The sequence below is a fragment of the Pelobates fuscus genome, chromosome 7 (assembly GCF_036172605.1).
Source record: "Pelobates fuscus isolate aPelFus1 chromosome 7, aPelFus1.pri, whole genome shotgun sequence".
Lineage (NCBI taxonomy): Eukaryota > Metazoa > Chordata > Amphibia > Anura > Pelobatidae > Pelobates > Pelobates fuscus.
In genome coordinates, this window is record NC_086323.1 from 208,770,909 (window position 1) to 208,788,433 (window position 17,525).

General features: G+C 45.8%; 1 protein-coding gene across 2 annotated transcripts in view; it reads right to left on the bottom strand.

Moving 5' to 3' along the window:
* Nucleotides 1-433: 433 nt before the first annotated feature.
* Nucleotides 434-17,525, bottom strand: part of OLFML2B (olfactomedin like 2B) — a 117,894-nt gene continuing 100,802 nt past the window's right edge. For both annotated transcript variants that reach the window (XM_063427129.1, XM_063427128.1), the window contains exons 7-8: nt 4,454-4,630; nt 434-1,295 (exon numbers count right to left, since the gene is read on the bottom strand). In XM_063427129.1, the coding sequence (XP_063283199.1) occupies nt 694-1,295; nt 4,454-4,630 (779 nt within the window). In that variant the 3' untranslated portion in view covers nt 434-693. The remainder of the gene's footprint in view (nt 1,296-4,453; nt 4,631-17,525) is intronic.

Consider the following 17,525-nt stretch of genomic DNA (forward strand, 5'->3'; position numbering starts at 1 on the left):
CTGAAAGCTGTTACTTGGACCCCCGACTCCTTGAAAGCTTTGTTTGCGTCCTGATCACATATTCCACTGTTACTAGCCAACGCTGGTTATGGACAGCTGGACAGAGAGGGAGCTGCACACAGGTAAATGAACTAGCAAGCAGGAAGTAGTTTGGAAAGATAGCGGTAAAACAGAGGAGGCGGGGTTAAAATGAAGAATGTTGTAATACCTTTTTTTTTGAGAATTATATAAAATTCATCATTGCTGATGCCTTGGGTGTCCCTTTAACTTTCGAAAGTAACAAAGCCATTGATGTTTTGGAAAACACATTAAAGTAATATTAAACTTTTCCTGACTTATTGTTACGCTTAGTAATCGTAAAGTCTCCTTTACTCCAAACAAATCACTTTCACATTTTTTTTTAAAAATCCATGTGTAGACACTCACATATTAATGAAGCAACAACCGTTTAATACCGCCGTATGGAAATTCTGGTAATTAATGGCATTTCATAGAGTTTCTCGGATGGAATGTGTAAGGTCTCAAATTAAAAAAAACTCACTCTTTTTTAGATTTTTTTTTTTTTTTTGCATTCGTATAACCAGACGAGAACTTCAAGTTTGTCTCCTCATAGTAATACCTAGAGACACAGCAATGCCTCGGGTTTTTTTTCGTTTTTTTTATTTATGGCAAAGCTCCAGCTGCCCCTTCTGCTCAGTACGCAAAGATGACGTAATATGTAACCTGATGGCCATTGTCCCAGGCGTACAGTAAACGATCCTTTGGATTGTAATCGATTTGTGTTGTGTAAGAGTATTCATTCTCGAACAGCAATCTTGGAACGATCTGAGTGTTTGTATGGGTGTCAAACGCGTAGGATATGTTAGCATTCTTTTTATTGTAGCTGTCCACAGCGTAAAGTACTCCACAGATGACAAAGCAGTTGCCGTAAAAATCCTTCCGCAGCCCGGTTCTCCACGTAGTCTCTTTCTGGGTGGTGAGATCTATAGAGTTCAGTTTACTAAGGACAATAACGTCTTGTTGGAACCCTTCATCATCAATAGCTGGGTAAATGACCCACAACCCATTCTCGTCAATGGCAAAGTCTATGTCAGAATGGCCTCTCCATCTCCATGGGGTGGATTCTTCATAAACCACATCGTGGAGCATGGACCAGGCTGCCACATACCGTTGTTTCAAGTCGTACTTGATAATATTTCGGGTAAATGCCCTGTTGTAGTAGAAAGAACCGTTGTACACAACGTGACCGGTACCGATCCAACTGTAAGGCAGTTTATAAGAGTTGCTCCAGCGGCCTGATAAAAAGATATATATGTTACATAATTGGTAAACAGTCAAACCTTCTCTATGGACATCTAATACATTTTTTAACACAACTGCCACTGGAAGAGATATCCATTGCTTTATTGTTCTCAATGAAACATACCAATAATAACCATAACCACTGCAGTTTATTGTAGTATTTCAGACTAGTGTGGTGGCTATGGTGTTAGGGGGCTGTATTTGTGATGCTCAGTGTTAGGAATAGAGGTGAAGTATAAGACTCTCACAAGGAATCATCCTTAATGACATATTTGTTTGGGAGTGGTACAAACCTCTATTTAAAGGGACACTATAGTCTCAAGAACAACTACAGCTTATTGTATAGTATACAGCTTATTGTATTTGTTTTGGTGAGTAGAATCATTCCCTTCAGGCTTTTTGCTGTAAACAATGTTTGTTTCAGAGAAAATGCAGTGTTTACATTACAGCCTAGGGATATCTTCACTTGTCACTCCTCAGATGACTGCTAGAGGTGCTTCCTGGGGCAGTGCTGTACAATGTGACTGACATTCGGTGTATCCACCCCTTGCATGCAGACACTGAACTTTCCTCATAGAGATGCATTGATTCTATGTATCTGTCAGGATTACTAGTTGATCCAGCATGCAGAATTATATCACACCTAGGACTAAAGGTAACGTCTTACCGGACCTTAGAATGGCCAGACTTAAAGGGATACTCCAGGCACCCAGACCACTTCTGCCCATTGGAGTGGTCTGGGTGCCAACTCCCACTACCCTTAACCCTGCAAGTGTAATTATTGCAGTTTTCATAAACTGCAATATTTACCTTGCAGGGTTAAGTCCTCCGATAGTGGCTGTCTATTAGACAGTCACTAGAGGGACTTCCGTGTTTGTAAAACTCGAAAAGTGTTTTAAAACAACACTGGACATCCTCACGCTATGCGAAGACCTCCAATGTATAATGCTTTCCTATGGGCAAGTTGAAAGCACGTGTGCGGCCATTGCCGCGCATGCGCATTAGGTCTCCCTCGCTGGCTGACGTCGGTGGGGGAGGAGCGTGGGCGGAGCCTGACCCAGCGCCGAGGGACATTGGCGTTGGACTCTGGTAAGTCACTAAAGGGGTTTTAAACCCTTCAGCAACTTGGGATGGGGGGGTGGGAGGGAGAGAGGCACTAGAGGGTCCTGCAGTGCCAGGAAAATGAATATGTTTTCCTGGCACTGGAGAATCCCTTTAACACACCAGAGAATAGTCAGAATACTTGCCGAGGTCAGGGACACAGAAGGAGACACAACGATGAGGATACCAGAATACAGGGAAGTCAAAACGAAGCCAAAGTCAAAAAACAGAATTTAAACGAACAGGAACACACTCTCTGATAACCAACTAAGGGAAACCACGACAGGGCACTGAACCAAAGGTAATTTGGGTTTAAATAACCCTCCTTTAGCTGTAATTGGCTGCCTCCGACCTCTGACCCCAAAACATGTGTGCGCGTCTATGACGTGACGTTGCACGCACATTGGCGCCATCTTTGTTGTGGGTGAAGGTAAGTATTTTACAAAAATCCAAACCGCAGCGGTTGGCACTCCTAATAGCATCGCTAGCGAACAAGGTAAGTAATATTTGTTTCTGTCGGCGTGATTGCTTACTTTATGTGCAACCATGCAGACAGAATCACCAGGAGCCGTGACAGTATCTCTACGAGGAGACGGTGATTGGCCGGGGCTGTGTTTGACTTGTGCTGGCTCTGCCCCAATCTGCCTCCTTGAAAGTCTCAGCCAATCCTATGCGAAAGCATTGTGATTGGCTAAGACCATCACTTCTGATGATGGAAGGCAGATTAGGGGCAGACTCAGCAGCTACAGACTGGAATAATTGTAAGATTTTACTATATTTAGGTGATAAGGGTGGGGGGGGGACAGGTGGCTATATGGTGTTTTTTAACATTATACGATCAGAAATAATATATTCATTTTAACCCTCCTGTAAAGAGGTGCCAGTTTAATCATCTCTGATTAAAAAGGTCCATGGAAACCTCTTCTTGTTTGGGGGAACAGAGGGTCAAATTGTTGGCTTTCCTCTGGTCTGATAGGAACACTAGAGGCACCCAGACCACTTCATCTCATGGACATGGTCTGGGTGCCATGTCCTCCTACTTTAACCTACAGTCGAATTGACATTCTAACAGAATGGCAAGGTTTTAATTTCAAGGTTAACGTACCTCTAGTGGCTTTCAATATTTCCAGCCACTAGAAGCACGTCCATACTATAGTGGAGTATAATCAGATGGTCTCACAGAGACGTGCACTAGGCTCCCAACGCGGGACACTGGCGACCAGTGCTGGGAGGGAGAAACAGTTAGAAAATGCAGTGGGGGCTCATTTGTTTTCCTAATGCTATAATGTTCCTTATAATGTGGCCTAGCCTAGGGTACTGACAGAGTTGATTAGCAAGGTATTGAGGGTTTGATCATTGTCTTCTGGGAGGGATTTGGCGTAATTTCCACTTTAAAGAACACTATACTATCTGTATTTTAAGGTAACAGAAATTTTCAGTGCAGGGATTTTGGGTGAAAATCATTAATTTTAGTCAATGATTTGAACAGCTGTTCTATTTGTTGTGATAATTCCTTTTCCGTCCAACTTAAGTTAGCTTTTGAGGGGAGCCTTAAATAGGAAAACAGCTGTTAAATGCAGTCCGGCTGTTTTACTGCTTATCTCGGCCAAATTTGACCACAAATGTATTATTTTGTCATTTATTTGTTCATTAGCTGCATACACCCTCTAGGTAATTGGCCACACCAATTGAGAAAGCCCTTACCGCCGAAACGCGTCTTGAACTCACAAGAAGGACTTATTGTTTACTATTTTGTACTTTTATGTTTATTATATATATTATACTTTTATTTGGAATAAATCCTAGCTTTTAAAGTTAAAGCCCTTTTTTTTACTCTGGTTCCAACAGGGAAGGGTCACCCTAGGAATTTGACACTCAGTGGAAATTTTGGAGCCAGTTATCTAACAGGCTCCAAATAAGGTGAGCAGGCAATTTTAAAGTATATACTTACCTGTTGAATATCAGTCTCACCTAGATTGTTCCTTTCTGCTTTATATCCTATCTCCATATCTTTGCTCGTAAAAATAGCCCACCTTGAATTCTATCTTACCTTGTTTGAAGTTGTCCAAGTTCCGAAACTCTACCAACGTGTTACCGTAATAGTAGTTCGTAACATAGATTTTATCATCTTTTGCAAGTGGATCCTTCATCCACGCTCCTTCATTCCGCCCATAGGTGTTTTGAGTTGTAGGTCCAGAAATGGTAGACAGCGTGTCTTTGCATCGGCCTGGGGATTAAAAATTTGATACTGTTAAACCAGCCTTTAAAATGGATTTTATGTTATTTTTAAGGTATCTGCAATACACATCAACTTTTTATGACGTCTTTCGAAAAAATCTTTCTTCCTGCCTTGTTTTTCATAAGATCCGTTTACAAAGTAAAGGTTCTGCCGCTACCTTGTCTAGAGCGTTTATGCTATTTTACATAAAGAAAATTCTACCAGTCGATTTATTTCTCATTTCTTTTCCTGCACGTTAGACTCTAAATCAAGGGAAAATTGGTCTTCTACTCTTCAAGTTTCCAAGACATTCCAAACAATGAGGTCATTGGAAAATGGAAGTGGGTTGACAATAATAGCAATGTATAGTAAATGTAATGAGAGCAGCTGTTAAAACAATCAGCAGTGATTGTAAAAAGGTACATGGACAGCTCTGCAAAGATAGTCTATTGTAAAATACTAAAAACAACCTCAGAAAGAAAGGATTTAGCCAAATTGTTTGGAGTATAGAAATGAATGCTTTCTGTCTGCACAGTTTGTCACGGTTTACTTACACATCAGCACAATTCTTTGCCTATTTATTTCAGTCTGCGCAGAATTCACATGCCTATACTTTATTTATTCCTACATTCAGGTAATAATTGTTGTGCTGTATAAACTCAACTTGTCTTTAGGAGCTAAAGCTAAAGGGACGCTATAGGTACCAAAACAACTTTATCTTAATGAAGCAGTTTTGGTGTATAGATCATGCCTCTGCAATCTCACTGCTCAATTGTCTGCCATTTAGGAGTTAAATTACTTTGGGTTTTTTCAGCTCTAGGCACACCTCCCCTGGCTGTGGCATACACAGACTTCCTAAACACTTCCTGTAGAGAGAGATCTAATGTTTAAACTTCCTTTATTGCTCTTTAATTTAGAATTTCTTCTCTGTTAATAACCTTCTAGACTGCCATTTAAAACTTGTTTTTTTGTAGCCTGCTTTATTTTGCTTTATCTAACTGTTGATCCCTGAGGAAGTTTGCAATTGTAGTGAAACTAGTAGGACCTGCTTGTTCATTCATTTATTTTGAATTCTTTGTTTTTGGTGTGCACAAAAGGAACAGTAAGCTCTGGCGTGCCGCAACAGCGATATCAGAGTATAATTATAAACATTCGCTTTGCAGGTTGCGGTTATCAATAGTCTGGCACATTTTTTAGTTAAAAAAACAAAAAACAAAACAAGATTGTGACAGTATAATATTTCGATTAGCTTAAACATTGCGTTATTCACCGTAATGTTATAGTATAAGCACGTTTAGCGCAGTGAGGAAGAGTCAGGAAAGGTACAATAAACATACAAACTAGCGTGTGTAATCAAGACATCAAGTGATCAACAGTGCTAACGAGTTCTAAATTAGCTGGATCATACTTTTCCCTGCGTGTCCTATGCATTTGGTACAAAATATTAGGTGGACAAAGTGTGGTGATGGGACATGCATGGCTGCGTGGAAGCACGTTATGAGGTGCGGGCAACAGGGGTGTAAATGGATCAAGCTACTCGCCAGACAGGCACGTTTATGTGTATGGAATTGGTCAGTGGCAGGCTATCTAGTCTCGCATCTAGTGGGTGTCACGAGCAGAGACGTTTCAGCCATGAGGCAAACAAGGCATTTGCCTTGGGCGGCATTTTCCAGGGGGCGGCAAAAAAAGCTAACTGACAAAAAGGCTAACTGACATGCTGGGCGGGCGTCGCTGGCGAGGGAGCTCTTCCTCTGAGCGGTCTGCTCAGCTCCCTCGCGCGCCGCAGAGTGAGGCTGGGAGCCGGAATATGACGTCATATTCCGGCTCCCAGCCTCACTCTGAGGCGCGCGAGGGAGCTGAGCAGAGTGCTTAGGGGAAGTGCTCCCTCGCCAGCCGCTCGCTCAGCAGCCACTGGACCCCCAGGGAGAAAGAGACCCCCGCCCCCCCCCCCCCCAGCATTCCCAAAGGTAAGGAGGGCTAAATAAAAATAAATAAAAATGCGTTAGTGTGAGTGTGTGTGTATGTCTGTTAGTGTGTGTGTCTGTTAGTGTGTGTCTGTTAGTGAGTGTGAGTGTGTCTGTTAGTGTGTGTGTCTGTTAGTGAGTGTGAGTGTGAGTGTGTCTGTTAGTGTGTGTGTCTGTTAGTGTGTGTGCCTAGGGCAGCCCAAAACCAGGATACATCACTGGTCATAAGGCCGTGTGCTAACGTTTAACGAGTATTAATATGAACTACGAACTGAAATTTGTACGCATTGCATAACATTAGGATCATCAATCACTGCTTAGGAGGCTGTAGATGGGTCTAGTCCAAGTCCATTTGGGCTGAGGCTCTAAGCAGTGACCTCCGTGTTGTCCCATGGAGTGAGTACTCGCTCAGCCAATGCCCAGTGTAGGGAAGAGCGTTAGTGAGGCAAGTAAGTCCTGCTGGGGTAAGGCAAAGTCCAGTTGTATTGGGTCTGATGCCGGGCTCGTTCGCTTGTCGCTGGGTGTAGCTGTAGTTACATTGTAGTTAGTTGGTGCTCCAGTCTTGGACTCTGGGACTCCCCTTGATGTTGACGGGTTTTGGTGTCCTGATGGGAGTTTGCCTCTTGAAGGTTGCCTGGCAGGTTTCGGTGCCATGTGAGGATGAATTGGAACCTGCTTGTCCCTGCGAGCTGTCTGCGCTGCTTGATTTAATCGCTTGCGGGCATGCGGGTGAGGTCTCCTTGTTCGATGCCATCTTGTGATTGCCTCTGAACGGGGGACAGTGGGGCTGCGGCCGGCATTAGCAGGCCTGTCTTTGGGTAAGTTTGCTTGTATGTTGGCCTGCCGCTCTCTGAGTGCCAGTTTTGTCCAAAAGGCATCAAAGATTGCGTCTAGCCTCTTCAGGACATTGGTCCCCGTTCTACAGCCATTGCATTTGCACGTGGCATCCGCCATTGTGTGGGCCTGTGCGGCTGGGATCTGCTCGTTAGGCTACACCATCCACTTCTACTGTGGCCATTCCGTCTGGCGGGGTTGGACCGGGATCACCCCCGCCAGTCCTGTGGGGGAGGAGCGGGTGATCAGTGGCTCAGCACCCCTGGCGTAGAGGCGAGGAGAGCGGCCGCCTCCCCTCAGCCCCATCCACCGCGGGCCACCATGGGCCCCTTCAGGCTTGTGCTTGTGGGAAATACTTGGGCCCGGTATCAGGCAATTCGCCAGGGTGCCCCCAGCATGGGTAGCGCACCCCGGCATGTTTTTAGTCATCAGATTAGTGAGTATATCCCCAAAATCCGTTTTGGCATTGGGAGCTCCTCTGCCACGCGACCGTTCAGATTGCGGGTCAGGCCCCGCCCCCCCGCTTGTTCATTAAATACCAGAATATTATTATTATTATATTTTAAAACGTATTGCACTGAAACCTTTCTGCTGAGAACAGAGGGTTCTATGAAAAATCCCACATGAAAATTGCTCACAGAAAAAAAAAAAAACACTGTCATAAATGCCCACACGGGAAAAATGCCCACACAGAATAAAGCCCACAATAAAAAATGCCCACACTGAATAACATGCACATTCATTTTCCCAGTTATGAGCATGAATCGGTATATTACCTACTGTGACGAACTGAACCTCAGCACGGGCTCTTGGAGGGGCCAGCTGGCCAGCCTAATGCTTCAGGACTATGGGCCCTAAAATATACCTTGTCCAATGCACTTTAAAAAGCTCTGTTCATGTGAGGTATGTACTTTTGTACTCCAGACAGAGAGACCAAAATTAAGACTTCCAGGAAATTCCTGAACTAATCTGGGTGATATTTGGATATGTTGGTCACCCAGATCAGGTCTATCAGGGGATGTAACTTTTGTGTTTTTTAAAATGTATTTTTAGTGTACTTTGGGGTGTTTGGGAAAATATGTGTTTTTTCTGTGCTTGGAGATAATTAAATTAGATTAATACAGTTCCTGATACAATTATCTCCTAGGCACAGAGGAGGGATTATCTGATTTTGTATGGGAGTGTCCTAGACCTGAGAGCCAATGTGATTGTGTATTCATTTCTACTGTGGTTTACTCTCAAGTCCGGAGATTGGAGAGCTATATTCACACTCTGGAGATTGCCATAATCACTATACTCCCTTGGATCACAACACTTGCTCTTCTAAGAGCAGCCTGTTTCGCTCTCTGGACTAGGAGAGGTTGTGGCGAAAGCCACTTCGCCACTGATTTTTGGAGAGGACTCTCTCCCGGTCTCTCCCCCCAGTGGCAGGGTGAGTTTCAGGGAGAGGAGACACCAGGTATCCCTCCCCAGTGGCAGTGTGCCTTGCAGGGAGAGGAGACAACCGGTTTCTCTCTCCAACAGCAGCTAGAGATACTGGGAGAGGAGACTACTAATCCTTTTCCCTAACCCCAGGGGGACAGCACTCCTAAACCCGATGGTGCAGATGGGACTCTGCACCAGACCTACAGGGATGCTGGACGGCCGGTCCAGATCCCCAACCAACCGTCAGGAGGAGGAGATAGGCGATCCCTCCTCTCCACATCGGATCCGCAGCCAGGTCCTGGGGGTGGTACCCGCTGACCCCATCCCAGCGGAAGAGCTGGCACCCAGGCAAAGCTGACCCCTTTCTCCTTGTCCAGAGCCTGAATACCTGCAGGCCACCCCAGCATAAGCACGGGCACCGGGGCAGAGCGCAATTGGCCTCTGCCCACCACGTACCTTCAGCTCCATGCCTGGGTGTTACAGAGAGACCAGGAGTACCAGATGCCCACTTGGTCGCTGGGGCCATACCGGACAGAGATGGGCTACAGGGGCCACCAGGTCCAGCAATTGGTTGTCGTTGGTGGGTTACTCGACTAACTCAGGCACCGACCGACAGGAGGTCAGGTTCCTGGTTAGTCTCCCCCCAGGAGGGAAGATGTGTGGCGAAAGCCACTTCACCACTGGTTTTTGGAGAGGACTCATGGCCAGCCTTTTGCCTTGGGATTATAGTCCTGTGACTTATTGGGTTTTAAAGCACTATTTCTGCCCATTTAAATACAATTGGAAAGGATTTGCACTTTCGAAGTGGCACTTCGGAAACAGCCGAAGTGTCGAAGTAGTCGAAGTGGCCGCCATCCGACATTCGAACATGTGGCGGCAGCCATTTTATTCAGTTGAACAAGGTCAGCGGTGTTTTGTCGTCGAGTTCATGGAACTCAAATCGGACATGCGATGGCACAAACACCGCTGAAACTTTACCTTCTCTGGACTTTGACTCTTTGGCTGGAGTTGAACGCCGTTCGACAACTCGAACGGCACTTCAACATGGACTTTGTGCACGAATGGCACCCGTTCGTGCATTCAAAGGGAACTGGTAACAGTGAAAATAGACCGGTCACACAGCCTAATTCTCTGGAACTGTTTGACATGGAAATGTGCGTGCGTGCGGTCGGTCAAAAGAGACTTGCAGGAATTTCCTGAACCCCTGCTCTGATCTGGGTGATTTTTGGATATGTTGGTCATCCAGTTTAGGGCTATAAGAGGATTTATGGGGATATGTTATGTTTTGGGGTGTTTTCTGTATTTTGGGGAAAATGTGTGTTTCCCTGCCTGTGAATAATTAGGTTATTGTTGTAACGGACCGTTTCAGCATATGAGGGGTTAAAATCCGTTTAGGCGATAATCCCCTTTTCTCAGAAAGGCACAGCTACTGCAGAACATCAGAACTCACGAACTGGATATAGGTGAATAAGGTAGGACTCCAGCTGGAACCTCACAAATAGCTGCTAGCAGATGAATAGGAAAAGCAGACATCAGCTTACACTCCTAGCAGTCAAATCTCCAACAGCATACAGTGAATCCCCCCAAGAACGAGACAAGGCTCCGTGTTGAAGGTCAAGCAGTGGTCTGAGGTGCTGGGCACCCAGCCTGGTTTTTATTACATGAGTACACATACAGGCCACACCCAGGGGGAGGTATAAAATAACCAATAACATAGATGTTACCTCCCACACATCCCCTCCCCTTAGTGTGACACTTAATCCCATTATGTGTACAGTTCAAAATATACTTTTACACAACTTTCATAACTTTAAAACCATACATCACATTCACATAAAAATACATATTCACAATCAATCCATTCAGGGGAACAACATATTAAAAAATGGCATGAATCAGACCAGGGGTTAAAAAGTTAGTAAAAGTATCTGTTATTCCCCAAACAGTAAAAGTAAAACATCCCCACAATGCATCCTGGCTTCCTCCCTTCTGCCCTGGAGATAATTGGAGAAGAAATCTAATTATCCAGGACTAGAGGCAGACTCCATTAACCACATGGTTGCAAAACAACATAAAACTCTTTAAAATACATAAAGTCACATTTTATACATTAAACACAGACATTTAACATATCCCCAGATAGCTCAGGTCTGCGTGCACATTATTAGGTGAATGGCACGCAGACCACACAAATACAGTTTAATTGCCATGGAGCCAAAGTCTTTCCCATAGTCTTTCATTATATGAATAGGCTCCATGGCATAGCTATGGGGGGTATCACTGCTCACACAGGGCAAGTACCGAATGGCCCCACTGTATTTAAAGGGCCAGAATGAGTGACATGCACTCTGTTAGGGCCGAATACTGTTTGTAAAGGGCCCAATCTCCCAGGGCCATAGTCCAAAGGCAGCAGGCGGGCAACCAGGCTTCTCCAGTTCTCAGTGGCGAGGTTGGTTTCGTCACATCTCTCCCCCTTTCCAAAAAGACTAACAGGGTACCTGACCTCCTGCCGGTCAGTGCCCTTGTTAGTCCAGCAACCCACCCACAAAGCAGAAACATCAGTACAGCCCACCCACAATAAATGGTTACTACACCTGGGTAGAGGAGAAAGTTGTCCATGTCCAGGTGCCTCACCCCGGCTGTGCAGGGGACTGGTAGGCTGCCTTGGTGGGTTGCTGAGTGGGCAGAGACCAGCGGTACTCTGTCCTGATGCCAGCACTACCACCGGAGTAGTCTGGTTGGAGCCTGGTTGCTGGAGACGGATTGTCTCCCCCTTCGTTGCATAGCTCTGCTGCTGAATGGGGAGACCGGTTGTCTCCCCCTTGGATACATAGTTCTGTCGTGGGGGGGTAGGACCGACCATCCCTACCCCCTGTGTGGTAAGTGCAGAGACCATGGTCCCATCTGCACCGGTGGGGGGCTTACAGTCTCCCCCTGGTACATTAAACTGCCGCTGGGGAGAGGGGGTAACAAGCTCCTCTCCCGATAGAACACTCTGCCCATTAATAATCCGCCGCTGGGGAGAGGTGGTAATAAGCTCCTCTCCCATGCATACTTCCATCATCTGCGGAGGGAGACCGACCGTCTCTTCTCCTAATACAGTGTCCTGCTGTTGGGGAAAGGAGACTGGGCTCCCAATTCCCAAAAAGTCATGCTGCTGCTGGGGGGTAGGACCAACTACCTCTGCCCCCTGTAACTCAGCCTGCCGCTGGGGAGGGAGGACGCTGCTCTCCTCTCCCTCTACTTTACACTGCCGCTGGGGAATGGAGACTGGGCTCCCAATTCCCAAAAAATCATGCTGCTGCTGGGGGGTAGGACCAACTACCTCTGCCCCCTGTAACTCAGCCTGCCGCTGGGGAGGGAGAACGCTGCTCTCCTCTCCCTGCATTTCACACTGCCTTTCCGGCATATCACTCTGCTGCTGGGGGGTAGGACCAACTACCTCTGCCCCCGGTAACTCAGCCTGCCGCTGGGGAGGGAGGACGTTGCTCTCCTCTCCCTGCACTTCACACTGCCTTCCCGGCATATCACTCTGCTGCTGGGGGGTAGGACCAACTACCTCTGCCCCCTGTAACTCAGCCTGCCGCTGGGGAGGGAGGACGCTGCTCTCCTCTCCCTGCACTTCACACTGCCTTCCCGGCATATCACTCTGCTGCTGGGGGGTGGGACCAACTACCTCTGCCCCCTGTAACTCAGCCTGCCGCTGGGGAATGGAGACTGGGCTCCCAATTCCCTGCAGGGCCGGTGGAGAGACCTCGGTCCCATCTCTACAGGCCACCTGGGGTTCTTCCCAGTAAATCTCTACAATATCTTCCCAGCGGAAGGGGTCTGGATCTGGGTCTGTCACCTTACTGTCCTGCTGAGCCTTCCCAATGAAGCGGAAGAGATCTTGGTAGTTTTGCTCCAGTTCCCACTCCAGGGCTGCTAGGTGAGCCAGGTCTTGCTCTACCTCATGGGGGTCATCCCACTCATGCCTAGCCTCCCTCTCATAGAAAATGTCCTGCAGTCTGGTTTGCGCAGGGCTCCCGAAGCCAGGCTCTGCAAAGGACTCCCATAACAAGCCAGGACCATCAAACTCCTCTCCCTCTGGCTTGTCATGTTCGGCTGTCCAGGGTATATACTGTGCCATATACCACCAGAGCGCCTGGTAGGCATCCTCCAGCCATAGCTCCTGCCATACCCGGTGCTCTAGTTCCTTCACCCATTCCTCCAGGGGCTGCTCTCCCAGGAAGGGCATCCGCAGGGCCACTTGCTTCTGCAACCGCTGCTCTTCACTGGGGAGACTCTCACCCCGCTGGTATTGTACATTATCCAGGGCCTGGTACCAGATGCCTTTCCTTATTGCATCCCGGTCATCCATGTCACCCTTATTGTACTCCACTGCTGGTTCCATCCTGGTGCTGTCAGGGCCGCTGTACTCAGACATGCGTTGCCCTCAAACTGTAAATCCAAAGAAATGGTGTTCTGTAGCTGTCCTTCTGGCTGTAGGAACGATCCCGCCGCTTGCCACCAATTGTAACGGACCGTTTCAGCATATGAGGGGTTAAAATCCGTTTAGGCGATAATCCCCTTTTCTCAGAAAGGCACAGCTACTGCAGAACATCAGAACTCACGAACTGGATATAGGTGAATAAGGTAGGACTCCAGCTGGAACCTCACAAATAGCTGCTAGCAGATGAATAGGAAAAGCAGACATCAGCTTACACTCCTAGCAGTCAAATCTCCAACAGCATACAGTGAATCCCCCCAAGAACGAGACAAGGCTCCGTGTTGAAGGTCAAGCAGTGGTCTGAGGTGCTGGGCACCCAGCCTGGTTTTTATTACATGAGTACACATACAGGCCACACCCAGGGGGAGGTATAAAATAACCAATAACATAGATGTTACCTCCCACACATCCCCTCCCCTTAGTGTGACACTTAATCCCATTATGTGTACAGTTCAAAATATACTTTTACACAACTTTCATAACTTTAAAACCATACATCACATTCACATAAAAATACATATTCACAATCAATCCATTCAGGGGAACAACATATTAAAAAATGGCATGAATCAGACCAGGGGTTAAAAAGTTAGTAAAAGTATCTGTTATTCCCCAAACAGTAAAAGTAAAACATCCCCACAATGCATCCTGGCTTCCTCCCTTCTGCCCTGGAGATAATTGGAGAAGAAATCTAATTATCCAGGACTAGAGGCAGACTCCATTAACCACATGGTTGCAAAACAACATAAAACTCTTTAAAATACATAAAGTCACATTTTATACATTAAACACAGACATTTAACATATCCCCAGATAGCTCAGGTCTGCGTGCACATTATTAGGTGTATGGCACGCAGACCACACAAATACAGTTTAATTGCCATGGAGCCAAAGTCTTTCCCATAGTCTTTCATTATATGAATAGGCTCCATGGCATAGCTATGGGGGGTATCACTGCTCACACAGGGCAAGTACCGAATGGCCCCACTGTATTTAAAGGGCCAGAATGAGTGACATGCACTCTGTTAGGGCCGAATACTGTTTGTAAAGGGCCCAATCTCCCAGGGCCATAGTCCAAAGGCAGCAGGCGGGCAACCAGGCTTCTCCAGTTCTCAGTGGCGAGGTTGGTTTCGTCACAATTGTATTAGCTACTTTAATTATATTACAGGCAGAAGGGAGGGATTGTGTAATGTAGGGGGGAGTGTCGTTCCTTGTTACACTGTTTTTATTGGCTTACATGTTTTGTGTCTCGGTGCCCAACTAGGTCCACATGGGCAGCACCTTTGCTGTAAAACTTGTATAAAAGACCAGTGTGTGCCATTAAACTGTCTGTTCTACTTTACCCTCAATACTGAGTCCTGTCTCTTATTGGGGGAAACTGCTACAAAGGAATGCTATGCTTATCATACTCCCTTGAATAATCACGAGCTGTTCCTGCTTTGCTCTCTGGAGGAAGAGAGGTTCACCCACTGGAACCTGGAATCTTGTCGTAGGTCCAGGGTGGGTAGGAGACGGCAAAACCCCAACCAAGCTGCGGCGGTTCGTGGGGTCTGCAGTGGTTATGGTGACCGGTGTGGTGTTGATGGTCCTTGGTGAGCACTAGGAGCATCCGTCGGCAGAGGTAATCAACCGGGGTACAGGTTGCTCCGTTACAGAGGTCTACCCACTGGAAGCTGTATTCTGGTCTTGGGTCCAGGGTGGGTGGAGGACAGCGAGACCCCAACCAAGCTGCGGCAGTTTGTGGGGTTTACGGTGGTTATGGTGTTCCGGTTCAGTGCTTATGGTGCACGCAAGTACTAGTAGGCAGCGATTGACGGAGGTACCCGGTCGGGGTGCCAGGTGGTCTGTCACACCTACATGTTATTTTGTTACCGATATCTTATGATGAAAATCTCATATTCATATGCAACAATTTGCATTGTGATTTGTTAACCTATAATTAAATAGTAATTTTGCTATGTTAGAAGTATACCAATTCACTGCTAAACAAAATGTGGCCTGTGTATGTAGAGGGCTTTAACCCCTTAAGGACAGAGACAATTGTACAAGTTCTGACGAAAAACCTAGAATTTGAGCTATATATGTCTGTTCAGCCATAATCAACCTCTTTTATATTAAATATTCCCACACTTATTATACTTTATCTACTCAAATCTAATGTGTACCTTTTTTGAAAAAGAAAGTTTCCAAAATTTGAATGTGCATTAAATTCAATGGTGCATTACATTTACGGCAAGATTCAAAATTTTCACATAGGTGAATTAAAACTGGTGAATTAAAGCTAGTGAATTCAAACAAACGAAATTAAATGAATTTAATTTCGCCACATTGCATTGGAGAAGCCTGGTTGCCCGCCTGTTGCCTCTGGACTATGGCCCCATGTTAAAAAGCTTGATTTTCCCCTGCAAAGACACGAAAGCCGGGTCATTCGGTGCTTGCCCTGTTTGAGCGGTGATACCCCAGATAGCTATGCCATGGAGCACATTCGTATAATGAAAGACTATGGGAAAGACTTTGGCTCCATGGCAATTGAACTGTATGTGGGTGATCAGAGCGCCATTCAGTAATACTGTGCACTCAGATCTAAGCTATTTGGGGATATGTTGAATGTACCTGTTTATGCAATGGCTGCACAGTTATATATCTTTATGTATTTTATTGTCTTTTGCTGCCATGTGTTCAATGGAGTTTTGCCTCTGTTCTTGGAGATAATTTGATTACTTCCCAATTATCTCCAGGATAGAAGACTCTGTGGAACTGGTTCTGGGTAGAAAAGCCATGCTTCATTTGGTCACAAAGGACTACGATCTATCTTTTGAACCAATGGACAAATGTGGATGATTTTGACATATGTTCGTATTTGGAGTATGCCGATTCTGAAAATGTAAGTTATGGTAATGTAATGCATACTTTTAAAGTTATGAATAATGTGGAAAAACTGTATTTCTCTGCTTGTGATAATTACATTACCCCTTGTGTAAGGTAATTGTATCACAGGCAGAGGGGAGGATTTTGTGTGGGAGTGTCTGAGTGTATTGTACGTGTTTATTGGTTGTTTTCCAAAACCCTGTGGGTGGTACTAATGTGTATATAAGAACAATAAACCCACAGTCTGTTCACTGCTTGACCCTCTGTCAGGATTACTGTTTGATCCAGCACGTAGAACTGTATAGCACGGATGACAAATAAGTAACGTATTACTGGTCCTTAGAATGGCCGGATTTGATGTACAAAGAATAGTCAAAAATACTAGCCGAGGTCAGGGAACACAGAAAGGGACGCAGCGATGAGGAAAGCCAGGAGTCAGGATACCAGAATATAGAGAAGTCAATAAACAAAGCCAAAGTCAAAACCAGGTAGAAAACTATAAACAGGAACGCGCTCTCGGACAACCACAAGGGAAACCACGACAGGGCACTGAGCAGGATGAGAACTGGGCCTAAATACCCCTCCTCTAGATCTGATAGGCTGTAACCGGCCTTTGACCCCAAATTCAGTTACCAGGTTTCATTTGCATAATTGCTGCTCCGCATTAACCCTTCTGTGGTTTAGGTTGCTGCTCGGCACAACTTTTCCTGTGTGGACAGTAAATGTCATTAACCACATTTTTATGTATTTTTTATTTCAGTAAAAGCTGAGAGTAGTTTGACATTCACAGTTAAAATGCCACGCAGATATTGGAAAATAGCCACATTTCTCACTATCTCACACTTTTTTTTAGATGTTATTCAAATTAAATCATATATCATATATAAATTAATATTTAATGTGAAACCCTTGTTTCTCCTTGTGGCAGAAATGCCTCTGCCACGTGTTCTTTGAGTGGCCTGCTTGCCAGTCTCCTTCCAAAAAACGATGGGCCCTTTAAAAACGTATGTGTAGAGACTTGGTTCGTGGGATTTTATATTTGGTACGGGAACCGAACAGGCGCACGAACCAGAGACCACTCGGGAGCTTGTTGACAGTTTGTAACACTTTCCAGTGTTCTAAATGTTTGTCTGGGTGGACGCTGTTCACATGAACAACCACGAGATGGCAGTCATCTTGTTCCCCCGAACGCAGGCAGCGGAATTTGGGCATGAATTTCATCAAACTGAAATCAGACACAGAAACTCCGTAACACCGCTGGATTTCCAGCATTGCCTGTGTTCGGTTCTACACAACTTAGAAGGGCGCTGTTTGGTGGAAAAGG